The sequence below is a fragment of the Megalobrama amblycephala genome, linkage group LG8, assembly GCF_018812025.1.
Source record: "Megalobrama amblycephala isolate DHTTF-2021 linkage group LG8, ASM1881202v1, whole genome shotgun sequence".
Taxonomy (NCBI): Eukaryota; Metazoa; Chordata; class Actinopteri; order Cypriniformes; family Xenocyprididae; genus Megalobrama; species Megalobrama amblycephala.
The window spans coordinates 5,112,188-5,139,025 of NC_063051.1; the positions used below are offsets into that span (position 1 = coordinate 5,112,188).

General features: G+C 35.9%; 1 protein-coding gene across 4 annotated transcripts in view; it reads right to left on the reverse strand.

Annotated features, from left to right (window-relative positions):
- The window catches only part of cntn3b (contactin 3b), a 69,462-nt gene that overhangs the window by 40,529 nt on the left and 2,095 nt on the right, over nt 1-26,838 (reverse strand). For all 4 annotated transcript variants that reach the window (XR_007186075.1, XM_048198869.1, XM_048198868.1 and 1 more), the window contains exons 2-4: nt 18,488-18,625; nt 15,607-15,751; nt 2,360-2,535 (exon numbers count right to left, since the gene is read on the reverse strand). Coding sequence is in view for 3 of the 4 variants with exons in the window: in XM_048198868.1 (XP_048054825.1) it covers nt 2,360-2,535; nt 15,607-15,751; nt 18,488-18,625 (459 nt within the window). In the remaining variant the exon portion in view is untranslated. The remainder of the gene's footprint in view (nt 1-2,359; nt 2,536-15,606; nt 15,752-18,487; nt 18,626-26,838) is intronic.

A 26,838-nucleotide genomic window follows, 5' to 3' on the forward strand; every position in this document is an offset into this window, starting at 1 on the left:
GACCAATCAGAACAGAGTAGGCTCACGGAAAGGAGGGGTTTAGAGGGCTCTTTGAGTAATTGGGTGATGTGCAATGTAACTAAAACAATGATAAACCGAAAACTAACGAAAACTAAATTGAAAAGACGAGTTGGAATTTATGATATGCAAAAACATAAATTAAGCATGCATATGATCACCCCATCACAATATATATGAGAGCCTACTGTTTAAATATCTGACTAATCCCAGTTGTTACAACTAGACTTTGAATTCTAGAGCGCTTGTGTGAGCCAGGGTTTGTCAGGTCACAAATCTGCTCTGTTGCTATTGCACCCTTGAGAAAGGTACTCATTCCAAACTCGCCCCAGGAGAAGATTACCCCAATACACAGCCAACAGAAAGCCACCAAGGAATAAATCTCCCAATGACAAATTTTACAGTTAAGCATGTATCTCAAACTGGCTTGCAAACGCAATGGGATGCAGTTTTCAACAGCTGTCTGAAAGATAAGAAATGCCACAATGACATATTATCAAAGCCAGCGGCATTATCATCTTATTAAAATCATAATTCCCCTTTGACTAACCAATGATCAATATAGGAAATAAATGTCAAGCAAGTCCTGTTAACCAGTCCCCTAAAGTGAGATTCATTATCCCACCCATAAAGATGAAGAATCTGTCTCCTAAGGGGGACGTATGATGCTCTGCGTGGATCAATAGGTAGACGGCGTGAGAGTGAAGAGTCTTCGCCGTCAGACAAAAGAAGTCCATGGCCAGGCGTGTTCTCATCTCAAACAATCCTTCTCCCATCTTTGAGAAAAGCTGATTTGAGCATCTGATTTCTCTGAGCATGCACAAGGACAGCATTTTAAATCAACGGCACAGAGGCCAGGTGGCTAGATGGCTATTCTCATCCGTGGCAGTTCACTTTGTGGAGCAGATAATACGGTATTAATATGGCGAGTCAATACAAAGATGCTATTGAAGCTGGTGACTAATGAGAATGAGTGATGGAGTTTGAAGTCGATGAAATGGCACTTCACCCTGTGAAATTGTCACATTTGACAGCTCGTTTGATTGCTCTTTTTTCAGCAATGCCATGTGAATACCAAATATTAAAGCTGGTGCTTTTACAATGTCGCTTATATACATCCAAGCACGCCTCCCATTTGCCATTGTTGGGACAAATTGTTAATCCTGCTCCAAACTCATTGGCATTGGTTGAGTTAATGTACATACACACATAAGCCCCTTTCATACATACAGTCTTTACTTGTAAAGTATCGGTAAATTACAGTTAAGAGATCATGTGTGAACAGGACCTTTTCAAAAATACCTGTAAATCAGTTCTGACAATTTCCCGGTATAAGAAGTTGTAAAATTAACAATAAATTACTGTTATGATGGTGTGTGTGAACAAAGAACAGGATTGCCAGTATAAGCATGTAAACATGTGCTAGAAGGACATGTGACTGTTCCACCACATTTCACTCTTGAGACCCTTCCTTATTTTCTATTAATCTGTGCTGTGGCTCTGCAGATACTATTGTGCACTATAGTAACTATAACTATTATGCGTCTCGTGTTTTTAAGAGCAAAAATGTGCAAAAAATGTAGTCGAATTGGATAGAGTGGTACTAAAGCACTTCACCTTATCCAGGTGGATGAAGAAAAATTCTAGGACATTTCAGATGATTGACATCAAAGAGTTTACCTGTATTTTGGTACTAATGTGTGAATGGTATCTTTCCGGTAAAAAGATGGAACACCGATGCTTGTGTGAACGGCACATTTGTGTATTTACAAGAAAATTAATTCTGGTAATTTTTCAGTAATTACCGGGATTTCGGTGTGAAAGGGGCTATAGACTACATTCAAAAGTTAATAATGTGAAGTATTATTACAATTTAAAATAATGTTTTCTATTTTAATATATTTTGAAATATTATTATTTATTCATGTGACGGCAAATCTAAAATTTCAGCATCGTCACTCCAGTCTTCAGTGTCACATGGTCCTTCAGAATTCATTATAATATGCTGATTTTGTGTTTAAGAAACATTTGAAAAGAGTTGTGCTGCTTAAAATTTTTGTGGAAACTTGTGTGGAAATCTTGATGAATAGAAAGTTCTATATAATATAACATAATTTATTCACTTTTGACCAATATAAAAGTTTAATTTCTTAAAAAAAAACTAACTGACCTCAATCTTTTGGTAGTGTATGCATGCATGTATGTATGTATGTATTTATAGTGGCTTTGGAAAAATGCATCTGTTGAATACATAAACTTATAATTTGACTGAAAACCAATATTTTAACAATGAGAAATGACACACAGCATCTTTAAAAATATATGCAATTACATAACTCACATGCAAATTGTAGTGTGGCTCTCTGGCTGAGAATGGTTCCCCGGTTGTTGAAGGCAGTGCATTGGTAGACACCGCTGTCTTGGTCTCGATCCAGGCCAGTAATGATCAGGTTACCTCCAGACAGGCGACGCCTCTCGTCACCATGAAGATCAATGAGCGTTCCGTTTAGAGACCATCTGGAGAGACGCAAACACAATCAGGAGTGTGGTCTCCAGAGAAGCTAACTAACCAATATTCATCACATGCATCGATCTGATGAAGCCAGCTTCATTATACAGCCAGATTCAGCATGAAACAAAGCTCATAGCTGACATTTGTTTTCCTTCTTTGTTCTTTTGCAGTACAGTCTGTACTAATAACTGATGAAAGCAAGCAAAACAGCACTCAAAAATCAGAAATGCCTAATTATTTATTGACCTTGAAGATGTGCAATGTGTAGTCATGAGTAGGCTGGTTTTACTTTCTAATTATAAAAAAAAGCTTTCACACTCAACTATGAAACGTTCATTATTTTTCAGTATGATTTCAATTATTTAGCTACACTTGCATGTGTAAAATACAAACTTTTCAACATGGAGTGTGAAGAAATAGGGCAAATTAGCAACTCGGGCTGCATGACAAAAATAATGCAGTATCTTAAGACTTATTCGGATTGCAGTAATCATTACTGGTTGCTGCTAAATGTTTTATTTATTTATTTAAATTTCGTTTTACACACAAAATGTATGAACCGTCATCCAACTGATCCTAACTTTTAATGGAAGTATGAAGTTAGTTCACCCTCAATTGTAGCAGACATGTTGGATTACGGACATGTATAACATTTGATAATTTGTTTGAAAAGTGTGCTTAAGCTGTCTCTCTTTAAAATAAATGCCAATTGGTTTAATATTTTGTTATCAAATGCAATGACATTCCTACTGTTTTAGAAGTCCAAATACTTTCTGGGCCACTTTACATCCAAGAAGGGTGTGATTTGTGGGATAATATTTTTTCTGCTTAGAAAAATCATATTAAAAAGATAAAATTAAAATAGTCGACGTGACTTCAGTGGTTCAACCTTAATTTCATGAAGAGACGAGAATACATTTTGTGTACAAAAAAAAAAAAAAAAAAAAAAAAAAAAGACTTTATTCAACAACTTAGGAAAATCATATTAAAACGAAGCACATTTTCCATCAGAAAAACAAAATAATCAATAACCTCAGTCATAAAAAATGTATACCAACATATGTGACATGGAAAAACTGCATCAATTTGCACCTTTTCAAGATAATATATAGAACTCTACTATTCAGAATTGACCTTAAAAATCACCCATAGTTGTGCTAAATCAGGTATTTTTAGTTTGAGACAGTCAAAACTTGGCAGAAAACCTTAAGATTGAGAGAAACAATAGGGGAAAAGGTTGGCAGGATCTACATTATTCCACTTGTGTGAAAAAAATAATAAGTGGGGTGGACAACGCAGTTTTAAAAAGTAACTTTGTAGACTCAAGTCTCTCCCAGATCTGACAGACAACAAAGCGTAGATCTACTGCAGCTCTCCGAAGCCCATTTCTACTGCATTATTTATTGATCTCAGTGTGGCACTCGAGTTAATCTGACTCCTTTAGTCATCATTTGTGAGTCTAATATCATAGCCACTGTATTTGATATCATTTACTGTGACATTCGGCCTGCAGTCTTATTCAGTTGATTACTGCGAGGCTGCTTGTTGTAAATATAGACAATATTTGTGTTCTCACAAAGTATCAAATATTATATTACAACATCAAACTAATCTAGTTTTCTAATACACTTTCAATAGCATGATAAATCAACAAAGCTCCTACGTCCCACATACTGTGGGGCCCTGTGTGTATAAAATGAATGAAATAACCAGTCTATTATCTTGAAAGGATCTAATATCATCTGTGTTGGTACATACACGCCTGCACAAAATAATGTTGTCATCTACTTCTTTGGTTCTCAAACATTTTAGGCAACTTTGATCAAACGAGAACATCCACAGACCATCTAAACACAACAACAGTTCCTCTCATTTTTTCACAAACTGAATATTTGTGAGTGTATGCTTGAGAAATGCTGTCACTATAACACCATATTGCAGTTAATATCAATATTTAAGATGAATCACGATGCTGTAAAACCATCATTTGTGTTTTGACCAGCCATTTTGAGATCTACGCAAGAACCCTACAAGATAATACATGTGCATGTGTTAATATGCAAATTTCCCACTCTTTATTTGTTTCATTGCCTCAGCTATAACTGTTTGAATAATATATATATATATATATATATATATATATATATATATATAATTTTTTTTTTTTTTTTTTTTTTTCAGTTTGAACTACAGGATTGGACATATCACAGCCCTCAGAGGGGAGCTACTTCTGATGGATCAATAGCCTTAGAATAATATGGAAATAGGAATTATTGATTTCTAGCACGTGCTGAGATGCTGTATGAGTATTTAAGGTCACTTTTCAATGATGAGAAATAATTTAATGCTAATGAAATATCATGTGCTCTTTCAACCTTTCTTCCCCCCTTCTCTTCATCTTATGTAAGTGATTATATAAATCTTGTTTTTTCAAAAGTGCTACTCATTTTATGAACTATATATTTTTTATTGAGGAGAAAATTTACTCTGAAAAAATTTGTATCTTTAAAGTCGAAATGCAGTGTAAGTAGAGTCTTACTAGAGATCTTTTCTTATGTACTGTAATGTATATCTGAGTAAAACAGTTTATCGTTAAAGAAAAAAAAAAGTAGGACGGGGACTTGGTTCAATCTATTGGTTGTTGATTGAAAGAAGTCAGAGATGAATTCGTTACAAAGGGATGGGGTTAAAGGATTAGTTCACTTTCAAATGAAAATTAGCCCAAGCTTTACTCACTCTCAAGCCATCCTAGGTGTATATGACATTCTTCTTTCTGATGAACATAATCAGAGAAATATTAATAAATATCCTGACGTATCCGAGCTTTATAATGGCAGTGATAGGGTTCAATGAGTATGAGCTGAAGAAAGTGCTTCCATCCACCTCCATCCATCATAAACATGTACTCCACACGGCCCCAGGGGGTTAATAAAGGCCTTCTGAAGCGAAGCAATGCTTTTGTGTAAAAAAATATCTAAACAAGTTTAAACAAGTTATGAAGACCGCCTTCCATATTCAAGTTACGAAGAAAGTGTAAACTGGTGTCGCATCAGTTACACTTTTTCAGTTAAGTTGAATAGGATGTAGCGTAAGCTTTGTGAACTGCAAGAGTTTTACACTTTCTTCGTACACTGAATATGGAAGGCGGTCCGACAGAAGCTAGATATTTTACTTCATAACTTGTTTAAATATGGATATTTTTTTTCACAAATGCATCGCTTTGCTTCAAAAGGCCTTTATTAACCCCCTGGAGTCTGAGGCTGATTTGGGGCCTGGAGAAGTTTTGACATGCCCTGACATTTGTGCTTTTTTCAGTTGTTCATAAACATATAAATGACAAAAGTGTCATTACACTGTATTCAGCACAAACTAGGCTACAATAATATGTGAGGAACATGTATGTACATGTTTGTATTTTTGAAGGAATAATGTTTATGCGTGGTTATTGAAAAAACAAAAAACTTAAGTCACTGAAATAAGGCCAAAAAAAAAAAAAAAAATCTGTGTTAACAAGACCTCTGGGTATTGGAGGTTGTAGACTAGAGTTTTTGCTTCAAAATTATGTAAAAATTATCCTTCCTACTCCTTCATATAAAACAAAAGACAGATTTAAATTTTCTAAAACATCTTTGGTCAAGAAACACAGTATGCGTGGAGGCGTGAATCATCATGAATAATGGGTCATTTACACCTGAGAAGACAAAAGAATCGCATAAAGAGCTCTAATGACCTGCATAAATAATGAGCTCTTTCAGTCAGGTAGGCTATGAAAAAAACCCTCTGTTGATCATGTCTCAAGCTCATCATAATGTAAATCAAACATACAGAAAAAACAGCAATACTGTGAAATATTATTACAATTTAAAAGAATGGTATTCTATTATATTCTTTAAAATATAATGTATTTCTGTGATGCAAAGTGTCTGAACAATTATGTTACCTCTATGGCATTTCATATAGGCTTTTAGCTTAAAAGCATGCACATTTGGAGAAATATTGATGGATTCTCATGTTTGTCAATTTTCTATACAGAGGAGTAATATTTATTCAGGATTTATTGTCATTACTATGAGCGCTGGATACTGTGTTTTCAATTCATACTTGCAGCCGGAGGGCGCTCTGTGCACCTTTAGTCCACAAATGCCTGCTAAAGAAGAATAGGCAATCCAGGAACTAACCGAACTAACAGAGGCCAGAGATCGCTAACTATGGCTATTCAAAACACTTTTGAAGACAATAAATACACGATTGAGACGATGTATGCATGTGTTGACTGAATTTGCGTCTGAATAGCGCTGACTCCATGGGTGTGGCTGCATTAGTGGATAATGAGCTGAATCACGGACTTCTGACATGGCTCTCTTTTCATACAGAGTACATAAACAGAGAATATTTGTTTTCGATTTGACTTACACGATTTAAAACCTGACATTTCAACGTTTTTTTAGACATAAGTCTAATTTTTTTGTGATTAGTATTCACTAAGTTACAGTTCATTTTCTGAGAACTATCAGATTGGACTTCGTTCAGAGGGAGACGAGAGATCACGCATCATGTTAGTTTTCTTTATTTTGCAAAAAGCACAACATTTTGTTTTTATTCTGAGTGTACACAAATAAAAGAAGATATTCCACCGATTAAAATGGTGTATAACTCTTAATTGTATGTGCAACATTGACAGAGTATTTTGAGTCTCTTTCACACTGGTAAGAAAAAAACGCGGTGGTATCGCTGGCCATACCTCAGACCTCAGAGTGTTAACCCCATGAAGCACATGTTTATGATGGATTTATGTGGATGGAGACACTTTCTTTAGCTCATACTCGTTGGTCCTGTTCACTGCCATTATAAAGCACAGATGCGTTAGGATATTTATTAATATTTCTCCGATTATGTTCATCAGAAAGAAGAAAGTCATATACACCTAGGATGGCTTGAGGGTGAGTAAAGCTTGGGATAATTTTCATTTGAAAGTGAACTAATCCTTTAATGAAAACAAAATGATTGGATAAGTCCAGCATACATCACCAGAGAGAAGACTGTCATTTCACCTGAAGATCGAGGTCAAATAATATTAAAAAAAGCTCATGCATGGATGAATAGTTCACAATTAAATCAATAACATGCATTTAGCAAATAGACTTTAAGGGTACAATACCTTGTTACTGGGGCAGTACCTTAAAAGCAGTGTTGGTGAAAGTTACTTTTAAAAGTAATGCATTACAATATTGCGTTACTCCCAAAAAAAATTAACTTGCATTACTTATTTGAAAAAGCAACTCAGACATTTGTTGCACATTTGAAAGTAATGTGTTACTGTACTAATTACTTGAAAAAAAGTAATCTGATTATGTAACTCGAGTTACATAGGGCTGGACGATTAATCGAAAAGTAATCGAAACTGAAATTCAGAACCTCTAACCGACTTAATTTTCCCATGTCAGTGATTTCGTTTTTTTAATCCCGTTAATACTTTGCCTACAACAAGCAGAAATCTGTAAGAAATGATACGAACCACAGATAACCAAAATAACTGCTGAAAGTGAGCTGCTATGTCAGATCACTCTTTCAATAAGAAAAAAATATCCCACCTTTAATAGTCAAGCAAATTTACAGTACAAACCTTGTCAGTGAGGTGGTGACACACTATAGCCACGATAGCACTGTATGACTGATGATCTGCTTTTATTTAATTTTTCCTTTTTTATTTAAAATATTCACAAATTTGTTAACTATAGCATGAAATATCTGATATTCTGATTGTCAGATATGTGCAAGTTGATGTGTTTTGCTGTTTAAACACCTTTGTAACAATAACGTTAGTTGAGCTATACTCGCGACGGGCGCCGCCAAGTTAGTTTGCGCTGCAGTAGGCTACAGACAATCGGATCTGTTGGATTTACAACACGCAAATTCATCCACTTCTCCCGAAATACGTGAAAGTGAGTCGGTGAACTGGGAGAAGAATAGAGTAAACTTTAAAGTTACTTATACAGTGTGTATCTGATATGAATAAAACGTGTCGTCTAATTATTATGGAAAAGACTGTTATTTCTGCTTCTATAGACATCAGTGTGTATTTTACAAACACTAAATGTATTGTTTTGTTAGTACTCATGTGTATTTAAATGTCTGAAACATAAAAAATAAACATTATGTGGTTGAAAACACTGCATATTTGTGATATATGAAAAGTGCAAAGCGCGTCAGTCTCTGGTTTAGCGCCAGCCAAAGCGCGCACGCACATTTGAATTTGGCAGTTGATCATGTGATGCACTGAACGTTCTAATCACACGGGTGTGAACATACGCATCAAAGGGTTACTTGTAATCGAGGTAAAATGTTCAATAAATCGAGGTTTTGATATAAGGCCATAATCCTGCCCTATTTATTCTCTGAGTCTCAAAGATTATTTATTTATTTTCCATAGATGAAATACTCTTTTTTGTATTCAGACCAATTTGAAATCATTCTAAAGGACAGCAATGGTCACAATCACAGTGGTAGGTTAAGGTAACAGAATTCAGCCTGGTAATTGGTGCATGAAAGATCGTTTTTTAAAGGCGAGACAAAGAATTACAAACAACCCAGTCTCCAAGGAGCCCCTTAACAAGAATCAAAAAGGCTTAGTAGTGACAGGGAGCCAAAGTATTTTCAGATAATGAGTATAAAAAGTTCTCTGAGAAGTTTAATGGACAATTATGCTTCCCCCGCACAGCAAACTGTCTAAGCCTCCATCAGCATCACTGTCATTACGATCCTCACTGCTATTATTACTGTCACTATTAACGTCGCCTCATCATAGTTATCATTATAATCTCTATGTTATTTACGACTACATTAACAAACTGACCAGAGACAAAGCCTACACCTGGTCATTAGAAAAAAGTATCACGGAAAATGGACGTGAAAATTGCAGAAAAAAATAAAAACAGTGACGTACGAAACAGTCAGCTTCAATTATCTGTCTAAAAGAATGCTCCGTAGTGCTTCGTACAACCGAGAAAGCAACCTGCGTTCAACAAAGATCACGCTAGAGCCGAGTTAATGAGGGCCGACACAGGAGCACCTCTGACTTTCTCTGTGTAATCTCTGCATTTTAACCAGCTCTCCTTCACTTTCTCGTCTCTGAAGACTGCCTGCTCCACGGACCAGGGTTCAAATCCTTACAATCGCAAAAGCATGCTAGGCAGGTTGAAAATCCTGTCAGGTTAAGTGTAGGTTGGGAAAACAGATTCTGGGCTCTTTCAAAGGATTTAAAACAGCGCCACGGGGAGGCTTAAAACATAGCTTTTTATGGCACTAACAACACCAAGGTCATGGGTTTGATTCCCTAGGAAAGCGTCAACTGATAATAATGTATACCCTAAATGCAAGTTGTTAAAACTAATGTTAAACTTACAAGTAAATTCTTTCTGTATGAGTGCTAGTCAACCACAAGAGCCCACAAAGGATTGTGGGAAGGAGTAATGGCTGTCCTATGGCCTCAATTTGCCTCACAGCTTACCTTATCCCTCCCTGTGGACCCACATTAATGCAACTTCGCTTTTGCTGGACCAAATAGAACAAACCACAGAATACTAGAGAGATACAAGGGTCGGGGTTTTTACTGCATTGCAAATTTTTGCTCTGTGCTTTTATATGATAAGCGCTAAATGTTCTTCACAGAGCGGACCAATTACCTAAATGGGGCGAATGAAGCCTTGTTACACGCAAGTGTCACATGAAGCACAGCAGCATGTTCTGTAGATATGATAAAATATTATCTCGAGCAACACAACACAGGCCACTAAATCTGTGTGACACATTTGAGCTCTACTGAGAATTTTTATCATTAAAGCATTACTGGGGAAGTCATACAACTCTGCTAAACACCTTAAACAGCTAGACAGCCTTAGCAAACAGCACTGACAAAAAAGTGGAGAAACACCAATGGAAATTAAGGCTTTTCAAACTACACATCACCACCCTTACAACAACTTGTCATGGTTTAACTTTAGTAACAGTAGCTGCGCCATTTTCACAGAAATGTCTATTAGGAGGAGGAAATCTATTTAATTTTATTACATCTGTGATTCTACAACTGTGATATTTAGGAGGAAGAGCTTTTGGCTTTTAAGAAAACATAAATTTCATTAGAAGCAGTCAGTTGTGGTCTAGTCGAGGGTACCGTCAGAATTAATAGGTTTAACTTAAATAACACATACCAATGTACACTACCGTTCAAAACTTTGGGCGTGTCTCAATCAGCTCCCTAGCTTCCGAGCTCGTGAATCAGTATATCGTGTACATGAATTCGGGCACTGGTAAGGACAGTAAAGGACGCTGGTTCACTAAACATTGGGACACTTATGACTCTATTTCCGGCGACGTGACAACATCCTCACTGTACAACGTCAATACTGGTATTTATGAACAACAGCCTAGCTTATATCTTTCTGACATTAATTGTAATGTTATTTAAAGTACATTATGATAAATTCTTTGCTTGCTACATATACATGCAACATTTCAGCCATAAGTAAATTATAAATGTTAGCTAGATTATGTTCATTACCTATCTAGAGATGTACATTTACGCTGAAATATAATAAAATAATGGTCTGTATTTTTAAAGGTGCCCTAGAACCCCTTTTCAAAAGATGTAATATAAGTCTAAGGTGTCCCCTGAATGTGTCTGTGAAGTTTCAGCTCAAAATACCCCATAGATTGTTTTTTTAATTAATTTTTTTAACTGCCTATTTTGAGCCATTATTACATATGCACCGATTAAGCGTGCGGCCCCTTTAAATCTCCTGCTCCCCCGCCCCCGCGAGCTCTCAACTGCCTTAAACAGCAAACACAAAGTTCACACAGCTAATATAACCCTCAAAATGGATCTTTACAAAGTGTTCATCATGCATACATCGATTCCTGTGAGTAGAGTATATATTTGGATGTTTGCATTTAATTCTGAATGAGTTTAAGGCTGTGCTCCGTGGCTAACGGCTAATGCTACACTGTTGGAGAGATTTATAAAGAATGAAGTTGTGTTTGTGCATTATACAGACTGCAAGTGTTTAATAATGAAAATAGCGACGACTCTCATCTCTGTGAATACAGTAATAAACGATGGTAACTTTAACCACATTTAACAGTACATTAGCAACATGCTAACGAAACATTTAGAAAGGCAATTTACAAATATCACTAAAAATATAATGATATCATGGATCATGTCAGTTATTATTGCTCCATCTGCCATTTTTCGCTATTGTCCTTGCTTGCTTACCTAGTCTGATGATTCAGCTGTGCACATCCAGACGTTTTGCCCCAGTGTAATGGCTTGAACATGAGCTGGCATATGCAAATATCGGGGGCGTACACCCCGACTGTTACGTAACAGTCGGTGTTATGTTGAGATTCGCCTGTTCTTCGGAGGTCTTTTAAACAAATGAGATTTACGTATATACGAAGGAGGAAACAATGGAGTTTGAGACTCACTGTATGTCATTTCCATGTACTGAACTCTTGTTATTCAACTATGCCAAGATAAATTCAATTTTTCATTCGATGGCACCTTTAAAAACATCTATCACGCATTGTTATGTGTAGTGAGTTGGCTCACGTGAATTAAGTTTCACGCTTCAGAAACTCCGTTAAGGGAGCATAGTGAGAATCGATGCTCCCTGGTTTTCACGGTGCATTGTGGGACTTTTTAGAGAGCGAATGTTTCAGTGCCCTGGAAGGATTCTGCGATTGAGACAGCCCTTAAAATGGCCGACTCCAGGCTAGGGGAGACTAGGGAGCTGATTGAGATGCACACTTTGTTTTTATAAAAAAAAATGAATACTTTTATTAAGCATTAAATTGATCAAAAGTGACAGTCAAGACTTTTACATTGTTATGAACATTTCTATTTCAAATAAATGCTGTTCTTTCTAGTCATCAAAGAATCTTGAAATGATTTAAACAAAAATACTAAGCAGCACAACTGTTTTTAACATTGATGATAATAAGAAGAAATGTTTCTTGAGCAGCTAATAAGCATATGATTACTGAAGGATCATGTGACACTGAAGACTGGAGTAATGATGCTGAAAATTCAGCTTTTTAATTTTTAAACAAATTTTACTGTATTTTTGAGCAAATAAATGCAACCTTGGTGAGCATAAAAGACTTCTTTCAAAAACTTTTTTTTTTTTTAAATTACCGACCTTTGGAATGATACAGTAGTATAATTTCTTGGGTTTTATATAATCCTATGGGTGTAAAAGAATACAGCAACTCCATTTTCTTTAAAAAGCTTTCTTGAGAGAAAAGCCGAAGCCAGCCAAGTGCACTTCTCTGACTCAGCTCTGAGTTACTTTTCCATGGAATCTGAAACCGAGATGCAAAATAGCCTGGCTCGTTGTTGTGTTCTCAAAGTTCACTCCGGCCCCGGCAGACACTGAAATACCACCAGTCTCTGTTGGAACACTGACAATTTCTCTTGACAAAGAAAGTAGCAGGATGTTCTTTGGAGACTCTTCCTCCACTTACTGTTTTGCAGCAGAATTGGCCACCCTTCAGTCAACATTAACTGCCTCAACTGTTCTTTGCTAACACAGTAAGAAATGACTGCTGGGGTGGACTGAACTTTCCGGGTGCCTCTTGACCAGATTGGATGCTATAAGACAAGCCTTGAAGAATGTCTGAGAGAACTTAGCGAAATTCTCTTTTTTTAGGTCAAGAAATTATCTTTAGAGTGTCACCAATCTTATCTTGTACTGCTGTAAAGTTCACTGAATGATGGGGGTAGGTTTTATCAAACACAGAAAGAGAAAATGTCCCCAGAAAGCAAGACAATACACAGCTGGTACCAGTGTTGAGGAAACTACTTTGAAATGATAGCTTGCCAAATTATTAATATAGTGTATTTTCATAATAAGTACAGTAGTTGAACTATAGTAACACTGTTCCTTAAAAAAAAAAAAAGATATGCTACAAACTACTAAAAATAGATAAATATCCAATGACAATTTAGGATTTATCAAAAAAATAATCAATTAGGGTGACACGTTAAACTTGAACAGATACATTTACTCCAAGCAGAACCATTTTGTTTAAAAAAAAAAAAAATCTGGCACAAAATATTTGGGTTTTTTTAATTAAAACTTTCAATTAGGGTGACAATAGCTGGGTTTCCATCCAAATGTGAAGCGAATCTTTGCAAAAAATCAAAAAACAAATGCAAATTAGGTGCATTTCAAGTTGTTTGAGCGGATGACGGTGGTATTGGTAACCTAGTAACTAACAGTAAATAAAACACCATCACCAGAAACAGCTGATTAGTCATGTGGGTTTAATGTTTGCTACGTCATCATTTATTTGGCAAATGCGTTTCCATCTCCCATTATTCGCATGAACTCTTTTTTGCACAATTCAAAAACCACCTCAAGCAACCGTAAAAACTTTTTTCCCTGACATTTGGCGTTTCCATCACTCATTTCTAATGCGATACTTCAAAATGGGTGATGAAAACATTGTCAATGTCAAACTTGAACAGATGCATTTACTTAAATAAATAATTAATTTAATTAAAAAAAAAGTTAAGAATTAAAAAAGAAGACCTAAATTGGTGCACATATTTTTTTTTGGTTGTTTGTTAATTTACATGAACAAAATGAACTAATTCATTACAACTTTACAACATTTCAAATGAGAGACTTGCCAACTTTCCAACGAGAGAGAGTGAACTGATTTGCAAGAATAAATCGAATTTTCCATCAGAGATGGCTGTTTGGTCATGCATTACTCGTTCAAAAAAGTAGTTTGTTACCAGAAAAGATATTATTTTAAAAACAACTGAACTATTGTCATGCTACTGACAAATGTAGATAGCAGCACCGCTACTTTTAGCTGCTTCCAACACTGGTTGATAGACTGTTTCCTCTCTTTTACAGTTCAAAAATGAAACAGTTACATGTAGAAAATGTTTAAAAGCAACCACGCAGTCACTTGGTTCAGGAAAATGACTTTCATGACAATCCAAAACCAAATATACCTAATATCTGTGAGAAAGGAATTAAAGAATTAAGGGAGTGCAGTGTATTTCAGTGTGACAAAGTTGAAAATGACTATTTTGCATGTTGTTGAATATATGCATGAGCCTCTTAATTTCCTTTCCACCTGAGTTTATTTATTGTTACATTTCTGCATAAATAAACCAATAGCTGGGTCAAAAGTCAAACTTATTCGACCTTGCAGACTCTCGCTGTATTGTTTGTGCAAAAGTAAAGGTAGTATCATGACTTAAACTGTCACTGCGCTCCTCTTCTTCTCGTACATTGATACTCTCGTAATGTCCAGTTAAATTGGTGTTTTCCACAAAATGCACTAAAGGGAAATGTAAGTGTTTAAATCGAATGTCACTCACAAGGTTATAACTTCCCTCCCTAGTGCTTGCCTGAGCATTTACATGATGCTGACCCAAGCTATGAAACACAATATACCACAGAGCTAGAGCACGCTGCTATTTTCAGAGCAGACGCCTCACCAGGGAATACGCAGGACAGTATCTAAGAATCTCTAGCACAAATTAGTCATTTAGACCCCTCCCATTTTCAAAGCCAATTTCAGTCCTTACAACAGCATGCATTACCCTCTCAGAAAGATAAATTTGGCATGCTAATGCCTAAAGCTCGTGCTGAGATGTGTACACACCACAGAAGTAATGAATCTTGAACATATCTTCATAAGTAGGCTAAATTGCCTTTTTGTAATTTTTTTAGATCAGTTTTAGTGAAGCTAGTTGATGCACATTTAAATTGTTGACACTGGTGAAACTCTGGAAAGCAAATGAAAATGGGTCACAGTCGGATGCCACTAGGATAGGCTGCTAGAAATACAGTAGTTTATGCAATGGCAACCCCGAAGGACAGATAAATTGCCTCTCACCTGGAAAATCAATAGTAATCAGTGCCAATCCTTTTCAAGTTGATTCTTATGGGAATAAGCTGCCAATTTGCCAAAACCAACTGCTTAAATGGTTTGTAATAGCAATGAAAGGATGCATAAACTGCTAGCATAGAATGCTAGATCGGGCTCATTCCTACCTGTACTGAGGGGAAGGGACTCCAGATGCCTCACAGGTTAAAACAGCCTCCTGTTCAGCGGAATGGATGGGCAGTATCAGGTCCTCTGGTTCTGTTTTCCAGCTTGGACCAAGAAACTGTGTGTCTTCTGCGTGTGCTGATGAGACTAGGACAGAAGAATCCCATTTGGTTTACATTTAATTAAAAATTAAAACACCAATGTCCAATTTTGTGCTGTTATTGAAATTTCCTTAAAGGTTTAGAAGCATAAATAGATCTCAGTGATTCGTTCAATATCCATATCTAGTTGAGACAAGTCTTTAACCACAAAGTGAAAACAGGAAACAAAGCATTATATATATATATTACAAAAGAGGGTCAACAGCTTAAAATTTTCGTAACCTGGCCTAAAATATAGTGCTTGAATAAAAAAGAATAATGGCAATATTGTTTGATTAAATTGTGCATGCTTTGACAGCTGCTTTCATTTGATAATACTACCAGAACTACAGCAAATGGCATTATTCACATATATTTTGCAGCTCCATACACTTCATTTTTTCTAAAAGTGCGCTTCAGGTGACATCACACCCCCGTTGTCAGATGTAATATATCTAAATAGATTCAAAACACTTGCAGCCATTATTTTCTCTGTATTAATTAACATTATACAGGGATACACCCTGCAGCCATATTTGTGAGACATAGAAGAGAATTCTGCAAACATGCTGAAACACCATGCTACAGGAAAATATACTCCTGTGTCAGCTGCTGTTGTGGAAATATCAACAGAAAAACGATTGTGTTTTTCATTTCTGAAATTACACACCAGTACTATAGGTTATTTGATGCATGTACCGGTTATAATTGTTCTGTGTTTCGGTTTCATGAATACAAGATGAAAAGAAAATGATTTAGTCTATATTTCTCCACACAATAGCATTTGCACATCTCATTGATCAAACCTTCTGTTATAAATACAGCCATCAATGCAAAAAAAAATAAGTTGCCTCTGTTGTTGCATTTGTAATCCACTGCATCCAGAGTGGCAGGAAGAGGCAGCAGTTTTTAATAAGATTCAGACAAGCCTCCATCACATCCCATAATCATCTTTGACAATCACAGGTATTGGACCACAACTTAACTACAGACTTTGTGGAGACCAACCATAAATGGATATAAAAGGACTGGATAAAGAAAAAATATATTATATATAAACTACTGTTCAAATATTTGGGGTCAGTAAGGTTTTTACTTTTTGAAAGAAATTAAAAATAAAAGAAATTAGAAATGAAATTAAAAAAGCATCATGAATTGAGAAATCAAATTTTCCTTGATCTTTTAACATGTAAGAGGAAGTTTCAGAACTCAAAACTTCTTCATTAGTCCAAAAACAGCTTTTATTGAAACCAAGCTCTGAAGAAGATGACTCGTTTCGGATTTCGTCACATTATGACATAATAGATCAATGCCTACTTCTACATCAGTGCATCTTTAGCCCCGCCCACTGGCGCGTTAGTAAGATGGGAAGGAGAGAAGAGAGATACAGAATCACTGGACTAAAAATAACATTCGTTTCCAAAGGATCCTATTGCTAGGAAAGTGGTTATTTATTTTCAACTATATGAATGTCTCAGTAGAGCATTATTTGTTTGTTCAGTACATTTCACTGTAGATTCTTTGGTAAATCAGTTACAATTTCGGTACATGCTTTGCAAATAGACTTTTACTGCAAGATATGATTATTAGATACTTACTCCATATAAGTTATTGTGTTAATTCTAGTGCCTAATCTGTCATCATTGATTTCTGATATGTAATGATTCACGTAAAGTCTTCAGTAATTCGAGCCATTGGCTAAATAGTCTACTTCACATTGTTTCTCTTAGTAGGATGAAAATTATCCGTTATGTATTTTTCAGTTATGATTAAATTATATACAGAAAGAGATCAAAGAATGCTCCCTTTATAATTGATGTAGCTGTCAATCACACAATGCGAGTTTATCAATGGCTGAGTTCTGGACTCGATCTTGCCAAAACTCCCGTTATAATCAATGAATCTGTCTACACTGCACAATAAATCTTTTATTTAAATCATGTTTGCACTGTTAGTTGTAATGAAAGCATTCGAGAGAGTGCAGAAATCAAGTTGCAATGATGGGATCACTGCATTCATGCACTCAACAGATATGTCTGTCATTGGCTACAATGCTCATCGCTGCAACTTTTCATGCCACGGGAGTTATTATAAATAAATTTGAACTTTCTATTCAAAAAGAATCCAGAAAAAGAAATAATATTTACATAAAAATATTAAGCAGCACAACTGTTTTCAACATTGATATTAATGTTTAATTTCTGAGGGATAATTAATGATTCCTGAAGGATCACGTGACACTGAAGACTGGAGTAATGGCTGCTGAACATTCAGCTTTGCTATTATAAATTACATTTTAAAATATCTTTAAATAGAAAACAGTGGTAATAATATTTTGCAATATTATTGTTATTACTGTATTTTGAATTAAATAAGTTAGCAAAAGAGACAAAGCATTAAATTCCTTACCAACCCCAAACGAGTGGTGATTTTTTATATTAGTTTAATACCTCAAACACTAAGCATACTGCCATTAAATAAAGTATTACTTTCTCAATATACTTATATTTATTCTCTGGACATAATATGATAATTCAATTCAATGATATTCAAAACAACAATATCCTACGATGAATGCGTGTATCAACTCATCACATCTCAGTGTCTTGTCTCAAACCTCCACCAAGGACTGAATGAATCAAAGGCTTAAGATCATAATGAAATTGTTTCTTTTATGACAGTCCATTGCACACATTCAAAGAACAAAACAGTAGTTTGAAAAAACAGCAGGACAATAATTTACCTGCGAGGCAGCCAATGATTGATAGCACCACAAGTCGTTTCCATAGTAACGTCATCTTTAGTTGCCAAGGGCAAGTATGACTCTCATCCAATTGCTTGTGAATGGAATGATTTCTCCCTTGAATATGAGACGTATAATCTGTGGGGGAAAGTAATTACAGAAATAATTAAAATAAGACATCCTGATTCAAATATGACAGATGTGCTGCATTTATAGACTTTTCTGAAAGATTACACTTCTGTTTAAGTGATCACCTTGACTGTAGGGACAAATGCTGGTGAAATGCTGTTGGATCAAAGAGAAAGTTAACAAATGAGTTGTTTTCGATGTGACGGCAACTAAAGCACTGCAAACAAAAGCCCTGGGAGACTCTAGTCAAAATGTGCAGAAAATCAATGCAATGATGTTTTGAGTATAAATGACAGATGGGAGCGACGCTTCGATGGAAGAATAAAACAAGATAGCAGGCAGTTAGAAACCTCCAACTGTTAACTCTGTACAAAATATTCATTGCATATTTAAAAGAAAGTAACAACTTCTTTTGAGAATTTATGCTTTTGTTGTGAAGCCTGATGCAGTCTAAATTATGCATTATTATTCATGATACCAAAGAAACAAACAGAAACCTGCAACATCAGAGAAATCAGGGGGCTGGAATTTGTTGACCTCAAAAGCTACTTTCTCTTGACTATTAATAGGAGCTAGAAGCCAACCTAAATACTGTTAGCCGCTTTCACTAGCACATAGCATTCCGCCCACATATACAGGCAAAATGACATCTTCGGAGGCCCTGCGTAGGGTTGAATCTGACAGAATAATTCGCAATGACTTCTCGGAGGACCTTCCATTTTGATTACCAGAAATGCAGCCATTTACATATAAGGTTTATGCATATCTCAATTACAATGTGATGCCATCTTGCAGGAAATATTGTTGCATTCAAAATGGAACAAAAAGCAGGGGTCTTAAAGTGTATTTTTTAAAGTTGAACTACCTAACAACATCAAAATGTAGCATTCATGATGCTGAAGACACACAACACGTGTGCAAAAAATAACAATAGAAAAAAAAAGACTGCAGACTGTAGAGAATACAAGAAGTAAAGTGTACTAAAGTTAATACCTTTAGTATTACATGTACAGTTTTCAAAGTGAACAGTTAAGTTTTCAGTGAACAGCTCTTAAAAGAACCATTTTTTTCTTAGTGTGAAGAACTTTTAAAAATCTGAAGAACCTGTTTCCACTATAAAGAACTTTTTGTGAAATGGAAAGATTCCACGATGTTAAAGGTTCTTCATGGAATCACAGATGCCTATAAAGAACCTTTATATTTAAGAATGTATATTGATTATCTGTTTTTATTCTTAACTATACAGTAGCGATGCTTTATATGTTGCTCTTTTATATGCCATCATATGGAAGTCTGGATCAAAAAGCTGCATTTTCTGTATTTAATACTCATAGACGTTTCCCTGACAGACTGAAACGCACATTGGGATTTTTATAACATTACACGAGGGGCTCACTCCTGTGGGTATTGGAGATTTTCCTTTATTTGCTTTATTTTGCTTTGAAAATCCCTAACTGTCACAGTTCCAGCTCTATGGCCTAAGGCAATATGATTTTTTTTTTCCTATCTACAGAACCAGTTAGTCAGCCTTTATTAAACACCCTGAGGTTTAAAACCATTTGTATACACTCTTTTCTCAGTTCTGTTTCATAAAGCTTACTCATTTCTTGTATACTGGCCCTTTAAATCAATAAACGCATGAAGGCTTAGAGGAAGGGTAATCTGCTATCTTTGCATTATAATTGCATAATCTTCAGAGGAGCCCCTTGTTTAGCGCTGTATCGTAGTGGGGATAACTGCTGGGTGTATGTTGTAATTGCAGGGACAGGGGGTCTCTGGGTGGATTTGTCTAGTGTCTTTTAAGTTTGGGGGCGCATTATGCCGCAGGAAACTCTGTCGGATTGGATTACACAGCTCTGTTTTTGACACAGGACAAGAGGGAAGAGGAACTGTAGCTACAGTCCTCCCATGAAAAGCATTTTAGTTGTTATTGTTTCTCATTATGACCTCTGCATGTAACCAGAATGTAACTTTGTTTTAAAAAGTGGTTGTGAAAGGAGTGTGTGCAATAATAAATGCACCAAAAATAACCATTAGTACCTTTCTGGACCTTGAAAGTGTTGATTATATTGCTGTCTATGGACGAGTCGTATACCTCTTGGATTTCATTAAAAATACCTTAACTTGTGTTCCAAAGATGAACAAAGGTCTTACGGTTGTGGAATGAAATGAGGGTGAGTAATTAATGGCAGAATTTTCATTTTTGGGTGAACTAAACCTTTAAAGATTTGTTTGTCCTAATGGGCTGGTGGTAGATTTTTTGTTAAGCGTGCCAGAGGTTCTGGGTTCTAATCCATTGTATAGTTTTTATTTTTAGTTTTTTTCTCATTAAAACCAAAGATGTTCTTCAGTGATTGTATAAGAAGAGCAGGGACATGTTTGTGTGCATTTTGTTTTGTGATTTCACCAGAACAAATAGTCTCAGCAACGGCGTTAAGCAATAAATTGAAGCGCTCGTCTGTGTGAAGACTGTACATGACCGCCAAGCGAACACAGTTGCCTTCCGCCATCGATAACAGCGGCAACAAGCACTCGGCATGATTTCAAAAACAACAAATCCCAGCGCCAGATCACCTCTTATTTAACACCAACGAACAAACTGTTAATCAACTAGAGATGCTTCTTTTGTACTAGGTACATCAGTGCCGCGAGATGTTTTAAAAAGTGGTGGGGAAAATATCGACCCTGGCAAAAAGCAAAAAGACATGTCCCACCTTTAAATTATGCCTACATAATGCCTGCCTGCAATGCCTGCATGCAACCCCCTAAATCTAAAAGGCAAAGAATAAGAATAAAAAAAGAATATGTAAGTTAACAAAAATGGATGTAGTTTTCATGTTTTTGTGTGCATGTCACATCCAGCAACACGAGAAACAGGGCATGAATTGAAATTACAACTAATCTCTCATGAGCCTCCCAAAAAACTGAGATGTGGTGTCTTTTTCCACCAGCTTCCACAAAATATCTTATTAAGCAAAATGATGAGCATTCGACTGGCAAATGTAATGAGGCAGTGCAGCATCACCTCAGCAACAGTGCTATGGAATTGCAAGCCATTGCATGCTTCTTTTGCTCCAGTAAATGCGATCACTACTTGGTTAGCACAAACATTGTTTTGGCATATATTTGATCTAAAAAGTGGTTAAAGGCATCTGTTTTAACCAAAGAAACGATTGCAAAGGATCAAGGGGTGGGGGGTGGGTTGGGGGGCGATTCATGCTGATTACATACGTGTCAAGATCTAAGGACTGGACCAGCATGAACAATGTTCATGTAATTATATTCAAATAACACAATGTATTACATAGATGATCAATTTGGGGTGTGTTGATGAACATGCCGAGCACTGTTGGTCTCATTATAGTGCATGATTTGCCAGCAACCCACTGGTTAATGATGAAAACTATATTTTGAGCCAATCATTAAGTAAATCTCCCACTTGAAGCTATAAAATGGATTCCACTATAGATGTTGATTTTGTGGTTGAAATGTCAATCTGATTCTAACAATGTTAGGCGATTTTGTAGGATGTGTTCTAGGGGTTGCACGACTACTGATTTCTCAGTTAGTCAATTACTCATCAAAATAATACCCGAGTACTAATGGTTTTTGTTACTGTTTTAAAAAAATGTTGTGTCAACAAGTGTTTATTAATTGACAGTCCAACATTTGCAGCAATTATGTCTCTTACGTATTGTATAAACATTAAAATAACAGGTTTCATTTTGTATTTGAATGGTGCAACATTATAACCTTAACATCTGCATTTTTGTTGTCGAACAGTATGTGCATACATATACTGTATAATAAAATTAATTTTAACAGTTAACCTAGTTAGCCTATTATATAACATTAGCCTCCTCATATAACAGTTCACAGGTCTTCAGTAGAAAAAGTAATAATGGGTCTGTACTCACATCAGATCTTCACTCAACCGGTTCAAAATAGTTTATAATAGAATAAGACAAATGTCTATGTGCTGTCATCGTCCTCCTGCCACATACTCTCTTGGCTCAGTGGTTTGCAACTTGCATTAAGAAAAACAAGCTCAACAACATATGAAGGATGCAGTATGGTTATTAAGCACTCAAGTACTTGATGGCTTCTGATAGCACCGACGAGTGGCTGAGGTAATAAACCTATTACTTAATCCTAATGTGTTCCTGGATCAACATCCTTGTTGGTCCTGGAACAATATTTTGTTAACCAAATTATTTTTAGTCAGTTGCATCCCAGACAGCCCTGAAAAACAATGTTTTTTGGCTGGAATGTTGTTCCAAGACCAAAAACTAATGCTGATTAATGAACGCATCCTACTTGGAAAACTCAGTCATCTCTTGAAATACGGAGGTTCTAGAGGGAACAGTCCCTGAAACCATCTCTGTCATGCTCTTGAGCAAGCCACTTAACCCCAGGTTACTCCAGGCCAAGGGGATTTTCTCTTTAATAAGTGAGCTTCAAGATGCTTTGTGGAAAAAGTATAAGTTGAACCTAAGCATAATGTGAAATTTTAGACTATAATTACTGTAGATCAATATAACTATAACTACTGTAGATTTGCTTGGTGGTATCATTTGGTGCTGGTTTCATACTCCTGCTATAAATCGTCAGTTTTTATAACAATGTGATGAAGTTGACTGTATATGTTCCATGCATGACCATCAAACCATAGCAATTCAAGGTAGAAAAGACATCTGCTGCAACCAGTGTTGGTAGTGTATAATACTAGTAAAAAGTAGGGCTGGGCGATATATCGCATGCGATTGTCACGCGCATTTCGTCAGTAAAGCCGGTTCCCTGATTACCGCTAAATCGCCATCACCTGCTTTCAAATGGAGCGCCATTTAATAGACAGAGCCGTAGATCACTGAGAGGCTACGCAATATTGCGTTCATTATCGAAGGCGATTCATCTGCGATAATGAATGCGATATTGCGTAGCTTGTCAGTGATCTACGGCTCTGTCTATTAAATGGCGGCTTTACTGATGAAATGCGCGTGACAATCGCATGCGATATATCGCCCAGCCCTAGTAAAAAGTTTCAATTAATTTAAATAAATATTAAATAAAATCTTGGGTATTCAATGAAAACTTGTAAACTTGTAATATGTCAAATCTTTCCAGAGATACAGCCTCAGATGCAATTTGCAAATTTGTTGATGCAGTATACGAAAACATTTCCGTCTATCGGCACAAAATCCATGGCTTTTATAAGGCAAGGTCTGAAGATGATCTGACTCAAATCTGGTGAAAATCGGACAAATAGTCTAGGAGGAGTTTGAACAAGTAGTTTTTAAAGGACAGGAAGTTTGGCAGACTATGGCAGAATTGTTATCTATGTTCTCGACACCACACAAGGAATCTATTAATACCAGTTTCATTACAATAGGTAAAATTAATTAAAAGCTATTAGCATTTTTTGTTGACAAGGTGGCGTTGTCTCAAAACATTTTGAATACCATCAGGGGCATAGTGCCGATGACACTTATCCAGATTTGTAACGATACGTTAAGGCGTTCATAAAATATAGCATTTTTTGTCTAAATTCAAAATGGCCGACGCCCAAAATGGCCAATATGGGAAAATTTGAAAATTGGCATATCGTTTCACTTGGCATGCTGCACCGAATCTAAAGAGACCACTTTTGGCCAAACCGTTCCGAAATTATGAGCAAAAATTGCTTTTTTTCATATCTCCTCACCACTAAGTGACACTGTGCCGAAACTGTGCAGGTATCATCAGGTCATGGCTGTCATAACGCACACCAAGTTTGGTCTGAATATGCTAAAGCATTGCGGACAAATAGCCTTGCGTTAATTTTGGCCGTGCTCTTTGTCAAATTCGTTTGCACATTATTTGAGAATGGTCTGACTAATCATATATTTGAATTGAATTCCATGTTTTTTTTTTTTTCTGGGGGGGTTTCTGCATAGTCTGAAGATGATCTGGTTCAATTTTCATGAAAATTGGAGCAACAATCTAGGAGGAGTTTGAAAAAGTAGGCTTTTCGTAAAATATACAAAATACTTAATTGAAGCAGCTTGTGTGCAAGTGGTCAGCAATGAGTGAATACATAAATGTGCACAACTAAGGCAGAATCTTTGAACAGCAGTATACACATACATAATTCATCTATGCTTATCCATCACAGCATTTCCACCATTCATTCAGATTCCTAGAACAACAATCCTAGAAACATCCCTTTTTGTTGTAAAATTGAAAGGTATGTTCTCTAGAAATGTTGTGGGGCAAGGACAGAAAGTGCACTTAACAGTAAGATGGCAGCCAGCGATCCATCCCACAACCCAATAATCACAGTGGCAGATACCCATGCTCCTTCTGCCTTGAAGGAATATTTCACTACAAAATAAAAATCTGTCATCAGTTGCTCACCCTTGTGTCATTCCAAACTTGCATTACTTACTTTATTCTGAGGAACGGAACATTTTTGAAGAATGGTGTAGTCTCCCTTTTTTATGCAACAATAAATGTGGACTCAAACTTTGAAGCTTCAAAAAGGATGCTAAATCATCTTAAAAGATGGGATCCACCGATATTAAAACTCTTATATTTTCATTATTATTTTCATTTTGTTGCTGATAACCAATGAATAGCTGATATTAAAATTATTTACTATTTTGTTAAAGTACATTAAAAATAATAAAATAAACCTCTGAAAATCATGTGAATTTAGCTATCTATTTAGGTAAAAATTCATTTTGAGATTTGCTAAAGATTACTTCTAACAGTGTTATTAAATTATTTGTGTTTTTAAAATTAAAATTATCCATTATAATATTTTCAGTGAACGACCTTGCCATTATCTAATTTTAAATTAGATAATGGCAAAGTCGTTCACTGAAAATATTATTCATGAAAAATGTAGTAATGTCCAAATTGTGAAAAAAATGCTCTTTTGAGTCAAATTGTCAATTAATTGCTTGATATTGTTCACAAAATCAGTCTTAAAGATTCATTTATGAATCAGACTGATACAGTTCTCAAGTTCAACTCACTACCTCGATCTCAATGGTTTGATCAGTTAACAGTTCACTGGAGGGGAACATTATTAGTGAAATATTACTGACTTGAATTCAGAAGACAAGGAATACAGCGTCACATGGACGACAAGTACTTTAAATTCCTCTAAATTTCTCTGTTTCTCTTCCAGAGAAGTAAGAAAGTCATGGGTTTAGAACAACATGATGACAATTTTCATCTTGGGATGAACTATTCCTTTAGGCCTCAACTTGAGATTAAAAAGATAGGGATGCACTTGGAAAGATAACGAGAGAGAAAAAAGAAGTTTGTGATCCAGACTGCAGAAAGCAAATTCCAAAGATGGATATTAAGAAAGACGGAATTAAGAAAAAAATACTGTTATATAAACTACCATTACTTTCATCTCTAATGAATTCCACCCACATGTTCAAATTTATTATTAGTCTGTCTTTAAATAAACTTTATATGCCACAATGAGAGAAATAAATAGTCTCGGAGGAAGCCAAGCTGTGCTGTGGAGTGGTTCGACTGAATTCTGCACACTGCTGTCTCCCAGTGTTCTCACCTCTAATTTGGCTATGCTTGTTAGCAACAAAATGGGATGAGCCATGCATCCCAGATGCATCCATAAATAAACATGAACACACGAGAGAAGGATCCCATTCCTATTTGAATAGCAGATGTGGTGTGGATAGAGAGACGAATGTGTATTTTCTCCTGTGTATCCTTCCTCTCTCTGTCTCACTCCTTCAATACATAATGGCACTAAAGTTCTCAAAGCTTAGTCACACCTTTGTGAGATTATAAACCAGACGACAGAGGCAGTGTTGACTGATCTGAGGAGAGGCTGATAGTTTATTGATCCACCTAACACTTGTTTGAGGGCTTACTTCAAACGCAACCAACCCAGATCAGATCACTATCATAAAAGTATTACCCTCTCACTGGCAATTGTAGGGTTCTCAGATTTTTTGACAAATTCATTTCCATGACATTTCCAGTCATTCCTGGTTATTTTATGGTATTAAATTAAACATCTAGTGTACAAATGTCTCAAACAGGACCCTCAACAGACAGACTGTTTCACGCTGACAAGTTATGTTCTACACAACTATTTACAAAAAAAGAATTGATTAAACATTTAGAAGAATAGAGCATTTTTTTTTTTTTTTTTTTTTTGGAAAGCATTATTCCCTGAAATTTCTCTCCATGGAATTCCA